The 16,217-nt window shown below is 52.0% G+C and overlaps 9 protein-coding genes across 9 annotated transcripts; 4 read left to right on the forward strand and 5 right to left on the reverse strand. All coding sequences in view use genetic code 12, as the record gives it.

Moving 5' to 3' along the window:
• Positions 1-822: 822 nt before the first annotated feature.
• Positions 823-2,283, reverse strand: DIURU_003991 (uncharacterized protein; the record flags this gene model as incomplete). The annotated part of the gene is made up of 1 exon (XM_034156814.1): positions 823-2,283. The coding sequence occupies one exon, from the start codon at positions 2,281-2,283 to the stop codon at positions 823-825; it is 1,461 nt and encodes a 486-aa protein (XP_034011210.1).
• Positions 2,284-2,874: 591 nt separating this feature from the next.
• On the reverse strand, positions 2,875-3,357 carry DIURU_003992 (uncharacterized protein; the record flags this gene model as incomplete). Its single annotated transcript, XM_034156815.1, has 1 exon — positions 2,875-3,357. One exon carries the CDS (start codon positions 3,355-3,357, stop codon positions 2,875-2,877), a length of 483 nt encoding a protein of 160 aa, XP_034011211.1.
• A 417-nt stretch (positions 3,358-3,774) lies between these two features.
• On the reverse strand, positions 3,775-4,200 carry DIURU_003993 (uncharacterized protein; the record flags this gene model as incomplete). Its single annotated transcript, XM_034156816.1, has 1 exon — positions 3,775-4,200. The coding sequence occupies one exon, from the start codon at positions 4,198-4,200 to the stop codon at positions 3,775-3,777; it is 426 nt and encodes a 141-aa protein (XP_034011212.1).
• Positions 4,201-4,369: 169 nt separating this feature from the next.
• On the reverse strand, positions 4,370-6,766 carry DIURU_003994 (uncharacterized protein; the record flags this gene model as incomplete). The annotated part of the gene is made up of 1 exon (XM_034156817.1): positions 4,370-6,766. The coding sequence occupies one exon, from the start codon at positions 6,764-6,766 to the stop codon at positions 4,370-4,372; it is 2,397 nt and encodes a 798-aa protein (XP_034011213.1).
• Positions 6,767-6,965: 199 nt separating this feature from the next.
• On the reverse strand, positions 6,966-7,562 carry NUO1 (Nuo1p; the record flags this gene model as incomplete). Its single annotated transcript, XM_034156818.1, has 1 exon — positions 6,966-7,562. One exon carries the CDS (start codon positions 7,560-7,562, stop codon positions 6,966-6,968), a length of 597 nt encoding a protein of 198 aa, XP_034011214.1.
• A 755-nt stretch (positions 7,563-8,317) lies between these two features.
• Positions 8,318-9,127, forward strand: DIURU_003996 (uncharacterized protein; the record flags this gene model as incomplete). The annotated part of the gene is made up of 1 exon (XM_034156819.1): positions 8,318-9,127. One exon carries the CDS (start codon positions 8,318-8,320, stop codon positions 9,125-9,127), a length of 810 nt encoding a protein of 269 aa, XP_034011215.1.
• Positions 9,128-9,252: 125 nt separating this feature from the next.
• Positions 9,253-9,933, forward strand: SNF7 (ESCRT-III subunit protein; the record flags this gene model as incomplete). Its single annotated transcript, XM_034156820.1, has 1 exon — positions 9,253-9,933. The coding sequence occupies one exon, from the start codon at positions 9,253-9,255 to the stop codon at positions 9,931-9,933; it is 681 nt and encodes a 226-aa protein (XP_034011216.1).
• An 870-nt stretch (positions 9,934-10,803) lies between these two features.
• On the forward strand, positions 10,804-11,304 carry DIURU_003998 (uncharacterized protein; the record flags this gene model as incomplete). The annotated part of the gene is made up of 1 exon (XM_034156821.1): positions 10,804-11,304. The coding sequence occupies one exon, from the start codon at positions 10,804-10,806 to the stop codon at positions 11,302-11,304; it is 501 nt and encodes a 166-aa protein (XP_034011217.1).
• A 689-nt stretch (positions 11,305-11,993) lies between these two features.
• Positions 11,994-15,866, forward strand: RPO41 (DNA-directed RNA polymerase; the record flags this gene model as incomplete). Its single annotated transcript, XM_034156822.1, has 1 exon — positions 11,994-15,866. The coding sequence occupies one exon, from the start codon at positions 11,994-11,996 to the stop codon at positions 15,864-15,866; it is 3,873 nt and encodes a 1,290-aa protein (XP_034011218.1).
• Positions 15,867-16,217: the final 351 nt, after the last annotated feature.

Here is a 16,217-nt window from a genome sequence, read left to right on the forward strand (position 1 = left end):
CGCCCACTATGTACCGGAGCTACGCCACCTGGGGGGCCACCGGCGCCTGGAACACCTGGGGGGCGTGCTTGTTGACTGTAAGCACGTAATTAAGGCAAGGCGGGGTCGCTGTTTACAGTAAACTCACGTAGCATTCTACCTGTGTATGTTGCTGTTGTTTGTAAGGCTTCGAAACTGGTTTTGTCATGACAACCAGGTAAGTGACGGGCTAAAATTTTCTCGCCTTCGTCCGTTTCGGAAGGGGCAACTGAAAGCGATGGCGCGAGCCCGATCGATTATTTGGTGGGTGCTCACAGATTAGGAAAAAACCACAATACGCCAACTCTTTGTTCTCAGTAGGGGGCGAATGCCAAAACCCACTAAGGTTTGAGGTAAAGTTTGAGGTGGTAAGGTTTGACGGCGTGTGTGGTGGCACTAAAATCTATATTTAGCCTGATACGAGTCACCGCCGCCAGACGAAAGCGGCTGGCACCTCTGCGATAACTAAACACTGATAATAGCTATTCGTTACGCAGACACAGACAGAGGTCAGAAAAGCAATGGTGGCTTCTCCTATATTGGCTACAGTCCCATTACGCCTTCGGCTGCCTTAAGGTACGTGTCCCGCTGTGCCCGCGGGCGCTTACGGCATTTTGCCTCGATTTCGCGTCTGGCCATGGGACGATGCCTGGTTACCACCACTCGATGGGCCGATGCGCATTATTTTTCGTTTTCGATTACTGTGTGGGCGTCTAGCCTCCACAAATATAATATATCTCTATATTAGTGTGCTATGTACAGGGCTCGTGTCCGGTCTGCCAAAGAAAACAAACCACCATTGCATCAATCGTCAGCGACAATCTCGGCCACAAGCCGGTTGGTGTGGAAAGGATTGTCAATATAGAGGTTGTGGCCGCCTTCCAGGATCCTCAGCAACAGCGTTTGCTTGTCGAAATTGGCGTGGTTGGCAATATAGTCCTTTAACTTCTCCCCCGCCTCTCCGTTCATAAAGTCGTACTGGCCGTAAACGAAATGGATATTGAACTTGTCCTTAGGATTACTTTCCAAGAAATCACGGTACTTGTCCATCAACGGCCACTTACTGACGATGGCGGGCGTCAATAGGTTCTTGATGTAAATGTCCGAATTAGTGCCTTTAGTCACCGAGTTGAACAAGTAGTCGATGATCATCAGCACCTCTTTATCGGTACCATACACCAAGTCGTTATGGTTCTCGTATACTGCCTCAGCGCCGCCGTGTTTGGCCACAAGCTTGTTGATCTTCGCGAGCTTCTTGTACCACATGTCGTAGTAGTAGCGGTAGCCCCAGGGCCCGCCAAGTTTAAGTACTCGGGGTAAGAACGGGGCCTTCCAGTACCACTGATCCATCGTAGCCGCTGAAAGGATGGGGAGACGGGTCAAAAACTTATACAGCGCCGGGTCCAACGACGGGGTCATTTCTTCGCCCAGAGTGATGGTATCATTGGTAACAGCATGGACGTGTCTTTCCACACCCACGGGAGACAAGAGGATCAAGTTGTTTAACCGGTGAGGGTAGCGGACGCCGTAACTGGCACTCCAGTAGCCCCCATAGGAGTGGCCCACCAAATAATCGATTTTCTCAAGCCCCACCAGTTCTCGCCACTTATCAAGGGCAGAAGTATAAAAGGTTTCAAGGTCTTTAACGATAGGAGTGAAATACTCCTGGTATTCCTTAAAATCTTGAGGGTTTACCAGGTACCCTTTAATAAGCTTATAGTACTTATTGTGGAGCTTAGACGTGTCCGTCGGCTGGTCAGGGTCGTCAAGTTTGATGTCAACACACCTGTTAATGTTCCATCGGTTAAGATTTGGGTTATCCACTTTGGGGTTTGATGAAAGGCCAAAAGTGATGTTATCGAGAAAGTGCACCGTATAGTTATGTTTGCGGCCTCGGAAGCGGTTGATCAACTGAAAATTACGAGCAAAACAACCGAGGGAAGCCCCATACCCATGGACAAACACCACATGTTTTGTCGGGGCGCCCGGAGTGTTCTCGATGGTGAAATTAATCTCATTAATCCACTCACCATTGCCAATATCGACCTGGGCCTGGCCCCGTTTAATACCATCGTTTTCCGGATTGGTGGGAGGAAGCATAAACTTAACAAGCTTGTCTTGGATCACTTGCAATCGCTGGGGCTGGAGCAGTTTGAGCCAGCGGTCGAAGGCGAGCTTCAAAGGTAGTTGCTTCACCAACGAGCGGGGGGGCTTATAAGTGGCGGGTAAAGTGAACCCTTTCCATCTCACAAGGGTTGGTCTCATGGTTTAGCCTCGTTAGGGTGATGGCGGAGCGGGAAAGCGGGTCTCGGAGTTGGCTGTGAGATGGACACTAAACGGTTCCCGGTTATTAGCCACGGTTATGCGCATCCGGGCCGTTATCGCCCTAGGGGTACCCGATGAGACAAACAATGAAGTTTTTGGTCCCATTATGAAGAGATTTGCTACGGAATTGAATTGGGGTGTTATTGGGGGTATTGTTGGTGTGCTGGTGTACGGATTATGGGTAAATATAGCTAAAATTTGGTGTTAGCCGTGCCGCACTAGCCCCGCACACTCGCCCCCGCTTCCGATGGGCTTCGGATAATTTATGTGACATGACGGGCATATACATTAAACGGTGGACGTCACCGTTGACGTACAGGTTTCAATACCCGCTTCGGTTTACACAGTGTACAATTATTGGCATTTTGATGAATTTAGAATTCATTTATTGGCACTATCAAGGGTGTATTTGGAGTGCTCTCTCGCAAGGCTTTAACCTAGCGATGCATGCACCCAGCACATTAAAGTTGAAGAAGTAAACCCAGTCAAAAAAAAAATGCTCAATTTTTAACCTATAAAAATCACTATCGACTAAAACGTTGAGTAGCGGGAGATGCGGATCATTTCAATGATAGGGAGAGACACTAACCCGACCACTACCGCGAGCACCAGCTTCCACCCCCCGTACTCGTACACGGGGTAGAACGTGTCCATCGCCCACTTGGTGCCGTGGTAAGCGAAAATGCCCATATTGATAACAAGTTTGGTAAATAACCACGCAAGCACCACGTTAAGAGCGGTGATGATCACCGCTGCGTACACCAGCGACCGTCTTGAAGGAGCCTCTTGCGACCGAATAAGCACGCCAACGTGTTCTTTTAACACGAGACCAACTACCGAGGTAGTACTGGCACCATTGATGAACTGAAATTGTTGTTGGAGCAATTGGAGGTAGTGGTGGACGTAGCGTTCATCGTTCTCAATGGCGTTAATGAAGCACCCCACGTCTAAGGGAGACGTCAATTGCTTAAGGATATGAGTTACCACTGGCGTGGGTAATTCGTATAATGGCATTAATCACTATTACAAAGAGGGAGCAGGATCTTAGCATTATTTAGTAGGTGTTATCATTGCTCTGGTGGTGGTTGTACTTGCCTCGTCATAGTGGTCTGCCCCAGTCTCCTCAGTATTGCACCATTTCAATAGCAACATGACCCAGGCTCGAAAGTTGGGTAGGCTCTATCAAGCAATTGCTTGGATACCATAAATTTTCTGGATTTGATGTAGGCCTTAAGTTGCAATCGCTCCGTACACGTTTGGTTCGAATTTGGTAAATTTTGACAATATTGACAAACAACATCTCTCTTGAAACAAAACATCGACATATTATAAAACATCAACTTCAATTGATTTAATCTACACATAAATTACTCTTGTTATTGAGTCGTTTACTTCATCTCATCTTAACGTTTATTATGGTTTTATGCAGTTTCAGACCCGGGCGGCGACCTTAGGTTCCCACGCGTGGCACTTGGGCTTGGCGGTGTTGTAGGCAACATAGGCACCAGGGGTGTTCGTCTTGTTGTCCTTGTGCTTGTTGGGCAACGGGTACGCCCGCGTGGCCTTTTCGCTGCCTTCGACCTGGTTGGGCGGGGTGTTGGTCCCATACCCTAACCAGTAATGCCAGCCGGGCTCGACCTTGGAAATGTCGACGCCCCACTCGTTGTATTCAACCCATCTTGATCTCAAGAAGATTTCCGTGCGCTCGTCGGTTTCGTAGAACTTGTTGCCGAAGTCGTCGACACCGCGGAGGACACCCGCGGGCTTGGTGTCGTTGTGGACCTGGATCTGCCACCCCGCTCTTCTCAAGCCGGACTGGTACACGTTGCGTAAGGTTCTCCAGAGAGAGGTCGACATGGCTTACTAGTAAGGGCGTTTATTTGAAAAAACTCTTATTGGTGCGACCCTGGTGCCGAGCCCTGCGCACTCGCACCGACTACTACTACGACCAACTACTGAGTATACTCAAGCCGCACTACAATCCTCTACAACCACTGTGATTATTCGTTGTCATTAAGCTTTAAGTCTAGTCGAGGGAGGCCCGCGATCCCGCCTTCATCTTCTCAATGCGTGCCTTCAACTGCAGCGTAACCTCAGCCGCCCGCCGCCACAGGTCATCGTTGGCCCCCATGTTCAGGAAATCGGCCCGTGGGTAGGCCGCTGGCGTCGGCAGTGATTCCGTCGTCGGCAACGAGCCAATCAGTAGTCTGTTGACGCGGTTGCTTAAGTCGCCCAGCACCACCCGTGGCGGTCGCAGGTGACGCACATTGGCTGCTGCTGCTCCTGCTGGCAGGTGGCGTCCCAGGCGGCTTTCCAATTGTTTCTCAAGTTCAGCAATCTTGTAGCGAGCGTCTTCAAGCTCCAGGTTCACCCTCATCACTTGGGTTTCCCGCTGCTTGGCAGATAAAGTGACGCGGGTCACCTCGGCCTTTTGGTCTTCTAAAAGTACCCGCCAGTGGTCCCTCTCATTAGTGATGGTGTGCACTTGGTTTTGGAGCTCACTCACCTCACGATTACGAGCTTTCAATTGCTCTCTCATCGTCTCACACTCGGCTCGAAGACGTATAAGCTCTTCTCTCTCGGCCAGATTGATTGATTGGACGGTGGGTTGAGGCAGTGTGGCGTAGCCTCGTTGTTGTTGTGGCAGGGGATCACGCGAGGTGGCAGTGGTGGTGTGTGCAAGTTGAGGGGCTAATAACGGTCGGCGAGTGAGTCCCAGACCAGTACCACCAGTCAGATTACGCTTGGTGGCATCATTAAGGCGTTTCGCCGGCAGCGACGCCTGTCGTTTCGCTGGTAGCGCCAGCTGAGGACGTTGAGCCGTTCTAGCGTCAACCGACGCTCGTGAAGCAGCCACCGGTACCGGTGCTCGCGGAGCAGGAGCCGTGTTGGTCTTTTGGGAATTGACTTCCACCGATTCGTAAAATGCATGCACTTTTTCAACTCTCTTCTTATCCACTTTAGCCAAAAACATGGCGAGTTCTCGTTCGCCAGTGATCTTCATCAACGTACCAATCATCTCCGAGGCGGCATCACGGATAGGTGCCTGAGAATCGTTAAGTAATTTAACCCCCACCTCCATTATGGCGTCAACCTCTTGTCTAGTAGGAGCAACTCTGGTAGTGCTTAAACACCGCTGGAGGTAGTTAGTGGAGGCAATTTTCACCTGAGGGGTCTTGTTTTGCATCCCTTGTAAGGTATCGTCAAGGATAGTGGCCAACAGCGTCACCGCAAAAACCGCGTCTAAGGCGTCAGCTAATGCCTGAGCCACCAGCGGCTTCTTCTCTTTAGTCCGGTCCACCATCGGACCCACCACCATCGAGGCGTAGCTGAAATCCTTCAGCAACCCCTTGACAATACACTCGATACACTGAGCGGCTAATTGCACCACTTGGATATTAGCATCCTTCATACACCGGGCCAATAATCGAAGCACCGGAGCGTAGTCACCAGGAGCCATTCTCGCAGCTTTTTGTAACACCGCCAACACCGCTTCAAGTGCTTCTTTGCGTTCTTTCCATTTAGAGGAGCCTAGCTCAGTTTCGAAATTTGCGGGTATCTTCAGAAGCACTTCGATCGGCTCGATGTGGGCGTAAGGGTCAAACTCCTGCTCATCAGGTTCAGCCATGTCGACATCGCTATCCTGAGGTTGTTGCCCTTCTTGTTGTAAATGCTCAATCTGTTGTTGTTGACTGCGAGTAAACCGCTTCTGCTCAGGTTTACCCTGAACGTTATCAAACTCCTTTTGGAGGTCCTTTTGCTGTACTGGTTTAAGCTGGTCAAATATTTGAGCCGGTAACGCAGGCCCCATCCACCGGTACATCGCCACCGCCAATTTGGTCGCCTCTGCCCGTACGGTACGATCAGGGTGAGCGAATAACTTTGGGAGTATCGGAAGTAAAAGTTTCAGCAGGATCACGGCAAGGCCAAAGCTATCGACCACCTGGGTGATGGCATTAACGTTACCCAGAGCTTTCTTCGCAAGTCGTGCCAGGGTAGCAGTGACGAGATCCTCAAGCACGGAGTCATCTAATATCTCCACCATAAGCATCATCAGCTCTACTGCGGCTGCTTTAGTTCCCAGACGACTCAGAACGAACCCTTTATCGCTAATCACCGAAATCACTCCCCTCAGCTTTAACCGTGCCACTGCCTCCAGCGACGCCCCCTGGCGAAGATAAGCAACAAAGGCGTTATAGGCGGCTTCCTGGGCCATCACGTTGACGTCAGCAAGCCCCTTTTTGAAGATATCGGTGTCACTAACTAAGGTAAACACGGGGTCGTCATCCAGCCGCAGCACGTCGATTTTCGACGAAATCTCCTCAAACGCCGAGAGCCGTGCCTTCCAATGTTTCAGGGCAAGCCGCTCCTCAATAGGGCCGCTCAGAAAGTCCTCTTCCTCCTTGGGTGGTCCCGAGTCCATAGCGTCAGGCGTGGTCAAAACAAACGCGCGCGTTCGGCTACCTAAATGGCAGAGGATGTGGTTTCACGATGACCACCACTTACTGGTTTGGGTCAGGTGATACCAGTCAGAGAAAGGTATAAGTAAAACGTAAACAAACTTTTAGGCGATATTTCAAGTATTCTTTTTTTCATGATCGTACGGAGTTTCTATAATGCATCTACTTAGGAATCTCGTCAAGAGGCTTCAACTTGAACCCCCAGGCCTCTTCGCCGGGGCGGTCCTCGTAGTACTTCTTGATGTCGACGCCGTGGTACGGGTGGTAGGCCCAGTTGAACCACGGGATCACGGCGAGGTTGAGGAACGAGTACTGGGAGAACTTGTTGGCGGTGTCCTGTAACCGGTCGTCCAACGTCGACTTGTCGGTGTGGTAAGGGTTTCTCCCTTCCGACAACAACTTCTTGATTTCGTAACGGTCCTTGGCCACTTCCCTCAGGTTTTCCGACCACCCGAGGAACCGCTTCGACGACCGCACGTAGGCGAGGTAGAAGCCGCCGAAGAAGCCCAACAAGGTGGTGGCTCTCAACGCGCCGGCGGGCACTTTGGCGGGGGCCTTGAACAGACCGGCAGCGGGCTCCAACTTTTCCCAGGCGACCAACGCCGCCGGCATCGCCACCGCCAGCGCCGCCCACACCCCGAAGTCCAGGGGACGCATGTACGACACCACGCGCTTGAAGTGGGGGTCGCTGTCGATCAATTCGTAGTCACTGACGGCGGGAGGCGCTCTCACGGGCTGGTTGTGACTGGAGTAGGACATGGCCCAGATGGTACGTGCTTATTTCGCAGCTTCTTATTGGTAAAAAATTGTCAGCGGATTTTCGCGCGACACCCACGAAATTCGTCCGGGGAATCAGTTGAGCGTAGGAAATCAAATGAAATATATACTACTAAAAAAGAGGTGTAGTTTCATCTGAAGAATACATCGTCAGGTTTACCTTTGGTGGTTGTTTAAAAAAAAAAAAAAATTGTTGATCAGGGAAACTCATTGTTTGTTCTCACAACCTCAAAGACGGCAGTATCACTAGTAAATACCATAGTTAGAGCTCTTCCAGTAAGTTTAGGAAGAGTTGTGGATGATCTAAAGGTTCCCGTTAGTGCTATCTGAAGATTTTTTTGATTAATTAAAAAGTTTCAGGGACTTCTCTCAGTAAACTGGAATATTAGAATAGGGCAATAAACAGGTAGGAAAATCAACATCCCAGTCTCAAGACTGACGACGTAAACTTCAAATACGTTTCATTCCATAAATTGTAAAAGGTTAGTACTTAAATTCATTAGATCTATCAAATTAATTGCATCACACTGCAACAGTGTTATCATCATTCAAGTAGTCGCAGCTGAACCTCCACTATGAGCTATAGATTCAATGCATTATACATCAGCATATTAAACTAGTGCACCAACATTTGAAACAATCAGTTTCAAGCATCAATCATTCATGTTCAATATATTTTTAATTTAAATCTTACCACTCTCGGAGATTCACCTCTGATAATTCCTAGGCGCGATACCATGCCTACGCTTCCCGAGCTTCCCCCAGTGTACACACGCTACCTCAACGGTCTCCGCTACAACCGTGTCCCTGTGGTCAACTTCGTCATCGGCGGCGTGCTTGCCGTGTTCCTCACCAAGCTCACGTTCAAGTACAATGACCTCTACATGAAGCTGTCCCTCATCACCCTTATCGTCACCAATCTCGTGCTATTTGGAATTTCCGAGACTCTAGCCCAACTGCTAGTGCATTATAAGCCTACCAATCCCCATCTCCAGTGGCAGGTGGTCCAGGAAACCCAGGTAGACGACGATGTGCTTGTGGCGGAGGCGCGACCTCAGGGCGACGAAGTTGACGAATTTATCGAATATCTCGATGCCGAAGGCGATGGAGAGGTCACCCCGGGCCTCACCCCGATCCCTGATCTCACGTATTTCCTGTTCTCTCGGCTTGCGGGTTTTATGTGCTGGGGATTCATCCTCGCCTTTGCCCAGTGTATATGGTACCGGTTCCTCCAGATCTACCTGAAAGAGCCTAAGCTTATTGAAGTGATCCGCAAAGTGCTTACTGATCAATTGTGTTATTCGCCAGTGCTGCTTTTCTGTTTCTTTACCTACGGGACGATGATTCTTGAGCTGGGGACGTGGGACGACGCTAAGGATAAGCTTAAACGGGTGTATTTGTCTACGCTTGCCACTAATTATATGGTGTGGTTCCCGGTGCAATTTATTAATTTCCTAATTGTGCCACGAACTTATCAGGTGCCATTCTCGTCGCTGGTACTGGTACTTTGGAACTGCTTTTTAAGTCTTAAGAACCTGCGGTCGTGAGGCTGACACTAGTATGGAATTGGTGGCGTAGATCACGTGACCCGCACCCAGTGCGAATGATCACAACTCGCAAACCAAATCTCCACACCCCCCCGTGCCAGCCCCACTGAGAAACGCCTTCCCTGATGTGGAACTACTTGTTTGGGGGTAATGCCCAGCAGAAGAAGGACCGGCCCAAAAAGGCCATTGTCCAGCTCAGAGAGCAGATCCAGATCCTCCACAAGAAGCGCGCCCACCTCGAGCTGCAGATGGCCGACCAGGACGCCATTGCCCGCAAAAACATCACCCTGAACAAGACGGTGGCCAAAAACGCCTTGAAGCGGAAGAAGGGGTACGAGGCCCAGTTGGAGAAGTTGGAGAACCAGATACAGCTGTTGGAGAACCAGCTCAACACCATCGAGGGCGCCAACCTCAACCTCGAAACCATGCGGGCCATGAAGGAAGGGGCGGCGGCGATGAAGCAGATCCACGGCGAGTACAACGTCGACAAGGTCGAAGACACGATGGAGGAGATCCGCGAGCAGGTCGAGTTGGCGGACGAGATCTCGGAGGCGATCCTGCGCCCCGTCGGCGGCGAGTATATCGACGAGGACGAGTTGGACGAGGAGTTGGCGGAGTTGCAGCGCGAAGAGGCCGAGCGCGCGGCGCCGGCCAAGGCCGAGCCCGTCGCCAAAAAGCAACCCCCGGCGGCGTTGCCCCACTTCCCCGACGTCAACAAGGGGGAGCTCGTGCTGCCCGAGGCGGCCGAGGAGGACGACGAGGACGAGCGCGCGTTGCAGGAGTTGAAGGCGTCAATGGGACTTTAGCATACTGATAGATTTTAACACCTCCCCCCACTCACTCCCCTGGAGCCTTTGTGCCCCCTGATGAAGCTAATAAATGACTAAACGAGCGACATGGCATTGTACAAAGCATCACGATGAAGAATAGGGGTACCGTGACTGTCACGAGAATATGGCTGTTTTTCTTCGTGCCTTTTCTTTGTTGTTTCTTGGACACTCCCGCCTTTCGTGTTATCCGAGGGGTCCAAGACTTCGCGAGGCGCAGCGGTTAATCTTTTGACACCCTCTCCTCGCTGCTCACACTAAGCAAATAAGACTAATAAGACATATACCTTAATCACGTGAAGAACCAAGCTTTTTCTTATTTTGACATTCAACCAAGAAAAAAAAATTAGTTTGTCACACCCAGTTAGTCAATTGCCTTTGTTTGCCCGCGTGCATTTGCTGAGGCGGGCCTCTTGTCTAATATGGCCGTGCCATAGTCAAAGGGTATTGGTAATACTCTTCATTGCCTCTTAGCTGAGCTTGCACTTGTAAATATATCAGTAATCGCGCTAGTAATGTACATACTACATATTATGAGGCTCACGGCTATTTAGCCGTAGATCGGTGCGATAAGGATCGATCGTCTTTGTGTGACGGGGGGAAAATACTTGTGGTTATTGTGGAACTGGGAACTGGGTAAAGGGGATTGTAAATGGGGGAGGAGGCAGTGTGTTAGTGCTGACAAAAAGCAGGCTGTGGTGGCGATGGTGGGAGTTTTCTCGGCACCCATGTGGTTCCGGGGCTCATGCCAAATAGTTATTCCGAAGTTCTTGGAATCGAGTATATAAACCACCGGTGACTCCTCGAGGTTTTTGTTCGCTCAGTTAAGAGACTTTAATACCTTACCAGATGAAGTTTATCGTGCCTGTTTTCGCCTTGATGGCTTCGTTCGCCGCCGCTACCGACCTGTCGGAAGCCACCGCCGTGTCTGCTGCGGAAGACGCGGTGTCGTCAGGGGTTGCCGCTGCTTCCGACGCCGAGTCCGCCGCGGTCTCGGCTGCTTCCGACGCTGAGTCGTCGGGGGCCGCCGCCGCTGAGTCCGTCGACTCCGCCATTGCCTCGGCCACTGACTCTGAAGCCGCTGACGAGTCGTCGACCGCTGACGCTGACGAGCTGTCGGCCGCGGAAGAAGTGCTGTCGGTCGCCGAATCCGCTGCTTCCGACGCTGCTTCCGCCAGTGCCTCAGCTGCTTCCGAAGCCGAATCTGCTGCTGGCTCCGCCGCCTCCGCTGCTTCGTCGGCCGCTGCTAGTGGTGCTGACGGTGCTAACAGCGCCGACTCCGAAGCCGGGGCCGTTACTTCCTGCGCCGCCGCTGGTGTCCTCGGTCTCGCCGCGTTGATGTTGCTTTAGATTAATCTAAATACACACTTGTGATTTACTAATAAAAAATAAAATCAACTCGGTTTAGTAGTAATTGATAATCATTTGTAAGGCTCAATTTATTAGTCAAAGTAGGGGTGCGGTGTTAGCCTTAGGGGTCGCAGCTGTCATTAGCCACATTAGCCTCCCTCATAATCGAAAGCATGTAGCGATGACGTCATCAGCAGAAATTTCTAGAACAAGAAAATCACGTGGCAACAGGCCTATCATTACTGACTTACGCTTTCATCCTTTATCAACTGAACTGCTGATTGATTCAATCCAATTCTTCACTCGAATTAATAACTATCAACTTCTCCTGACTTCACTCATCTTCATTTCCAAATTTGCAATTATATTTTAATTTTATAGACAAGTCCACACCTTCCGCACTGCCTAGTTTCGCAAAACTTTAAGTCCTCAATTAGTAATCGTGCCAAGCCAGGCCAAGCCATGAACACAATTGCTAAACCAGCCACCGTCCCTTAGTCACCTTAACCTCTCCATAAACAACCCAGGAACCTCCCTCACCAACCATGGTTCGATTCCCCGGTGGTTCGATTCCTTGCCACCGCAATTCCGCTCGCCTGATATTTTTCGCGGCCATCGCTCGTGTGCGCAGCGCCCGTTATCTCATCGGCGAAAAAGTCCATCTGCTTTCTCTATCACTCACACGGGGTATGCTTTCCCACACCACACAACGGGCGGTCCGAACGCTACGCACGCCGCTCCGCGTGCTTGCCACCTCGACCGCGCCCCCCCTGGTGGGGGGTCTGCTGGCACCTCCCGTGTCCCCCTTTCTCGAAGACCTCGCCCGCCGGCGGGCGCCGCGGGCGCCGGCCCGGGCGCTCGACTTGACGGAAACGCTGTTCCGGGGCATCGACGCCGCCGCCATCCCCCAGCTCAGCGCCCACGACCGTGAACAGCTGTGGCTGCTGAGCTACGACCCCGTGGTGCGCCTCCCTTACGCCCGCGACGTGCTGCACTTGGCGCTGTTGCTCGATGCCTTGATCCAGCTGAAGAACTTTGCCCGTGCCGAGCTGATCCTCCATCTGTTGCATTCGTTAGACACTCCCCAGGGGTTTGTTCATCACGTCAATCTGTATTTAGCCGGGTGGAGCGACGATGAAGCCGTGACGGTGAAAATGGTCGAGCAGTGGCTTGCCTCTGCTTTAGCCAAATACCCAGGTTTAGAGCTTAGCGACCGCACCCACGCCATCGTGTTGGCGAAATACGTGAGGGATAAGGTCGATTTTGACCCGTTTTTGGCCCGGTTCCCGCCGCATCAGCTTAAACTGATCTTTAGCAATATCGACATTTTGGGCATCGACGACTTGACGGTGGTGTTCGCTCTGGACCGCATTACCGATAAACACGTCCCCGAAGACCTCCGGGGGCTTATCGGTAGTGCTACTACACCTGCCACCGCTCAATCCGCTGGTGGCGAGTCGCTGTCGGAAGCGCTGTCGGAAGTGCCGGAATACTTCCGACTGGACGCCGCCAAAGCGCCGCTGGTACGTAAAGATCTCGACGAATTACGCGATGTCGGCCTGTTCGGCATCAAAGTCATCCGCCACACGTTGTTGGGGCTTAAGCAGGATGACGCTGAGCTCGAACTGTTGCTTAACGCCATCGAAACTGGCGTCGACGGCCTGGTGCTCACTCAGGGTAACTCGGTGGATTTTTTCCAGATCTACCGCCAATTGAAGACCCCAGAACAGCGACAGAAATTTAACGATGCCCTCAACGCATACAACCAGCACCGTCAGCAACAGCTTGAATTGCGGGGGCTTGACGGGGCTCGGGAAAAGTGGAAACACGCGTTCGAAGACATGCAGCGCCGCGGCACCATCAACATGTCCAAGGACATAAACCTGGAATTATTCAAGTGGTACCAGGCAATGTTGCCGCTGGTGGTGCACGAGGCCCAGCTCTGTCGCGATTTGATGGAGGGCAAAGTGGATATGGCTCTGCTCTCGGAGGAAGAACAACAGCAGATGGCCCACCGCGAGCACTACGCGCCTTACTTCGTGCTTGTGGCTCCGGAAAAGCTTTGTGTCATCACTATTTTGGAGCTTATCCGGTTGAACTCGACCGGTGGTGTTGCTGACGGCATGAGAGCGGCTCGGGCTTTGCTTTCCGTCGGTCGCCTGGTGGAGCTTGAGTATCGCCTGCAGAACTACTTAAAGGCCGAGCGGAAACACCTGAAGAAAGTACGGCTGAGCAAGCAGTGGCGCAAGCTCTTGCTGAACCTGACCCAGGCTCAAGACCCGCAACTGCTGCTGGAGTGGAGCGAAAACGTGTTGGGTAAGCTTGGTTCGGTGCTCACGCTGTACCTTATTCTGGTGGCTAAAGTCAACGTCAAGGCGAAGGACCCGGCCACTGGTAAGGTGATCAAAGCGTCGCAGCCAGTATTCCACCATACCTACCAACACTGCGGTGGCCAACGTGTTGGTGTGATCAAGATCCACCGCGAGGTGATGAAGCGGCTTGCCGGCGACGAGCTTTCCGCGTGTATCCAGCCGCAATTGCTTCCGATGTTGGTGCCGCCTAAACCGTGGACGCTGTATAGTGGTGGTGGCTTCCTCTTCACCAACTCGCAAGTTGTGAGAAATAAGGACTCACCAGAGACGTTGGCCTATTTGAAGGCGGCTCTGGACCAAGGAAAATTGACCCAAGTGTACCACGGGTTGAACGTATTGGGTGACACTGCCTGGACGATCAACAAGCGTCTTTTCGAAGTGGTCACTCATTACTGGAACACTGGTGAACTGTTTTCGCTGATTCCTCAGGTGGTAGTGGAACCTAAGCTTCCACCGAAGCCCCCCGTGGATGCTGAACCGCAAACTAAATTCGAATACGCTCGCGACGTTCGTGATATCCTCAACGAAGCCGCCGGGTTACGGTCGCAGCGGTGCGATACCAACTACAAATTAGAGATTGCGCGTGCTTTCATCGGCGAAAAGATGCATTTCCCCCACAACTTGGACTTCAGAGGCCGGGCGTACCCGTTGCTGCCTCACTTGAACCACTTGGGTAACGATCTTGTGAGATCGCTTTTCCTCTTCTGGGACGGGAAACAGTTGGGCGAACAGGGTCTCCGCTGGCTTAAGATTCACTTGGCCAACGTCTATGGGTTTGATAAGGCTCCTCTTGACGAAAGAGCGCAGTTTGGCGACAAGCACTTGGAGGATATCCGTGCTCTGGCTCGTGACCCGTTAGCTCCCGATGCCTGGTGGCGTAAAGCGGAAAAACCGTGGCAGGCGCTTCTGGTGTGCTTTGAGCTTGCCGAAGCCTACGAACTTGACGACCCCACTACCTACGTGCTGCACTTGCCTGTACACCAGGATGGGACCTGTAACGGGCTCCAACACTACGCCGCCCTCGGTGGTGACGTCGAAGGGGCCAAGCAAGTGAACTTGCTTCCCGCTGACCGGCCTCAGGACGTGTATAAGTTTGTGGCCAATTTGGTGCAAAAGCGGGTGGATGCCGATGCTGCTGCTGGTGTCGACGAAGCGGTGAAAGTGCAGAACTACGTCACGCGTAAGGTGGTGAAGCAAACGGTGATGACCAATGTGTACGGGGTGACGTTTGTCGGGGCGGTAGCGCAGATTCAGAAACAATTGATGGCTCTTGACTTCCCTAGGGAAGAAGCCAACCGGTTGCTGAAGTATTTGACCCAACAGGTGTTTGCACTGATCCGAGAGTTGTTTGAAGGTGCTCACCTCATCCAGGACTGGCTTGGAGAAGTGGCACGCCGCATCACCAAGCTGATTCGCGTCGACTACGAGGACACCGCCTCGGAAGACCCTGCCAAGCCCAACCACTTGCTGCTGGTGATCTGGACTACCCCCTTGGGCCTTCCCTGTGTCCAGCCGTACCGCGTCGCCAAAAACAAGACCATCAAGACCAACTTACAGGACATCACATTGGCAGACCCCTTTGGTGCCGGCCAAGTCGATCTGCGCAAACAGCAGACGGCGTTCCCGCCCAACTTTGTCCACTCGCTCGATGCCACCCACATGTTGCTCACGGCTAAAGCCTGTGGCGACCACGGACTCTCGTTTGCCGCCGTCCACGACTCGTATTGGACCCACGCCTGTGCCGTTGACACCATGAACCGCGAGATTCGAAGCCAGTTCATCAACCTTCACCTGGCCGATCTTGTCGCCCAATTGCGCGAGGAGTTCTGTAAGCGGTACAAGGGGTTCTTGCAGGTGGTTAACCTCCCCCTGGATCATGCGGTGGTGAAGCAGGTGAAGCAGATCCGCAAGCAGTGGGCAGCGAAGGCCGGACGCCCTGTGACTGTGGCCGACGAGGTGTACATGGAGCGTAAGCGCCAGAGCCTTTTGGAGCTGGAGGATCCCGAGGTGCGCCAAGTGGGGCGGCTGATGGTGACTACGGTGAGCGTCACCGAGGGCCTTCACCTTGAGGACGCGGCGGTGAAGACGGTGGGCACCAAGATCCTCGTGCCTCTTGTCTTCCCCGAGATCCCGGCCAAGGGCGACTTTGACCTTAACCAGGTGGCCCAGTCATCGTATTTCTTTTCTTAAACTAAAACTTGTACATAGGGATAACATTAAATGGGACGGATAGATTTTGGTATCGTGTAGAGCGGGGTAGCTGAGTGTATCTTGGAAGTGCAATGTTGTTGCGTTGTCGTAAGCATTAACACCGAGATTGTTTGAATAGAAGAGATAGATTCGTTCACCTTGATTGTCGTCATCCACAATGCAACTGGAGAAGTGGCAAACACAAAAAACCCACACTACAACGATAAATGATGCTTCCAACATATACATTACAAATTCGAAACACGGTGTTATTTGAAAATAATTGCAAGATTAGTGCAGCCACCCTTCGAAACACCACCCAGATAACACCTGCCGCGTCCACACCGCTGC

This window comes from Diutina rugosa (assembly GCF_008704595.1).
Source record: "Diutina rugosa strain CBS 613 chromosome Unknown scaffold87_size30256, whole genome shotgun sequence".
Lineage (NCBI taxonomy): Eukaryota > Fungi > Ascomycota > Pichiomycetes > Serinales > Debaryomycetaceae > Diutina > Diutina rugosa.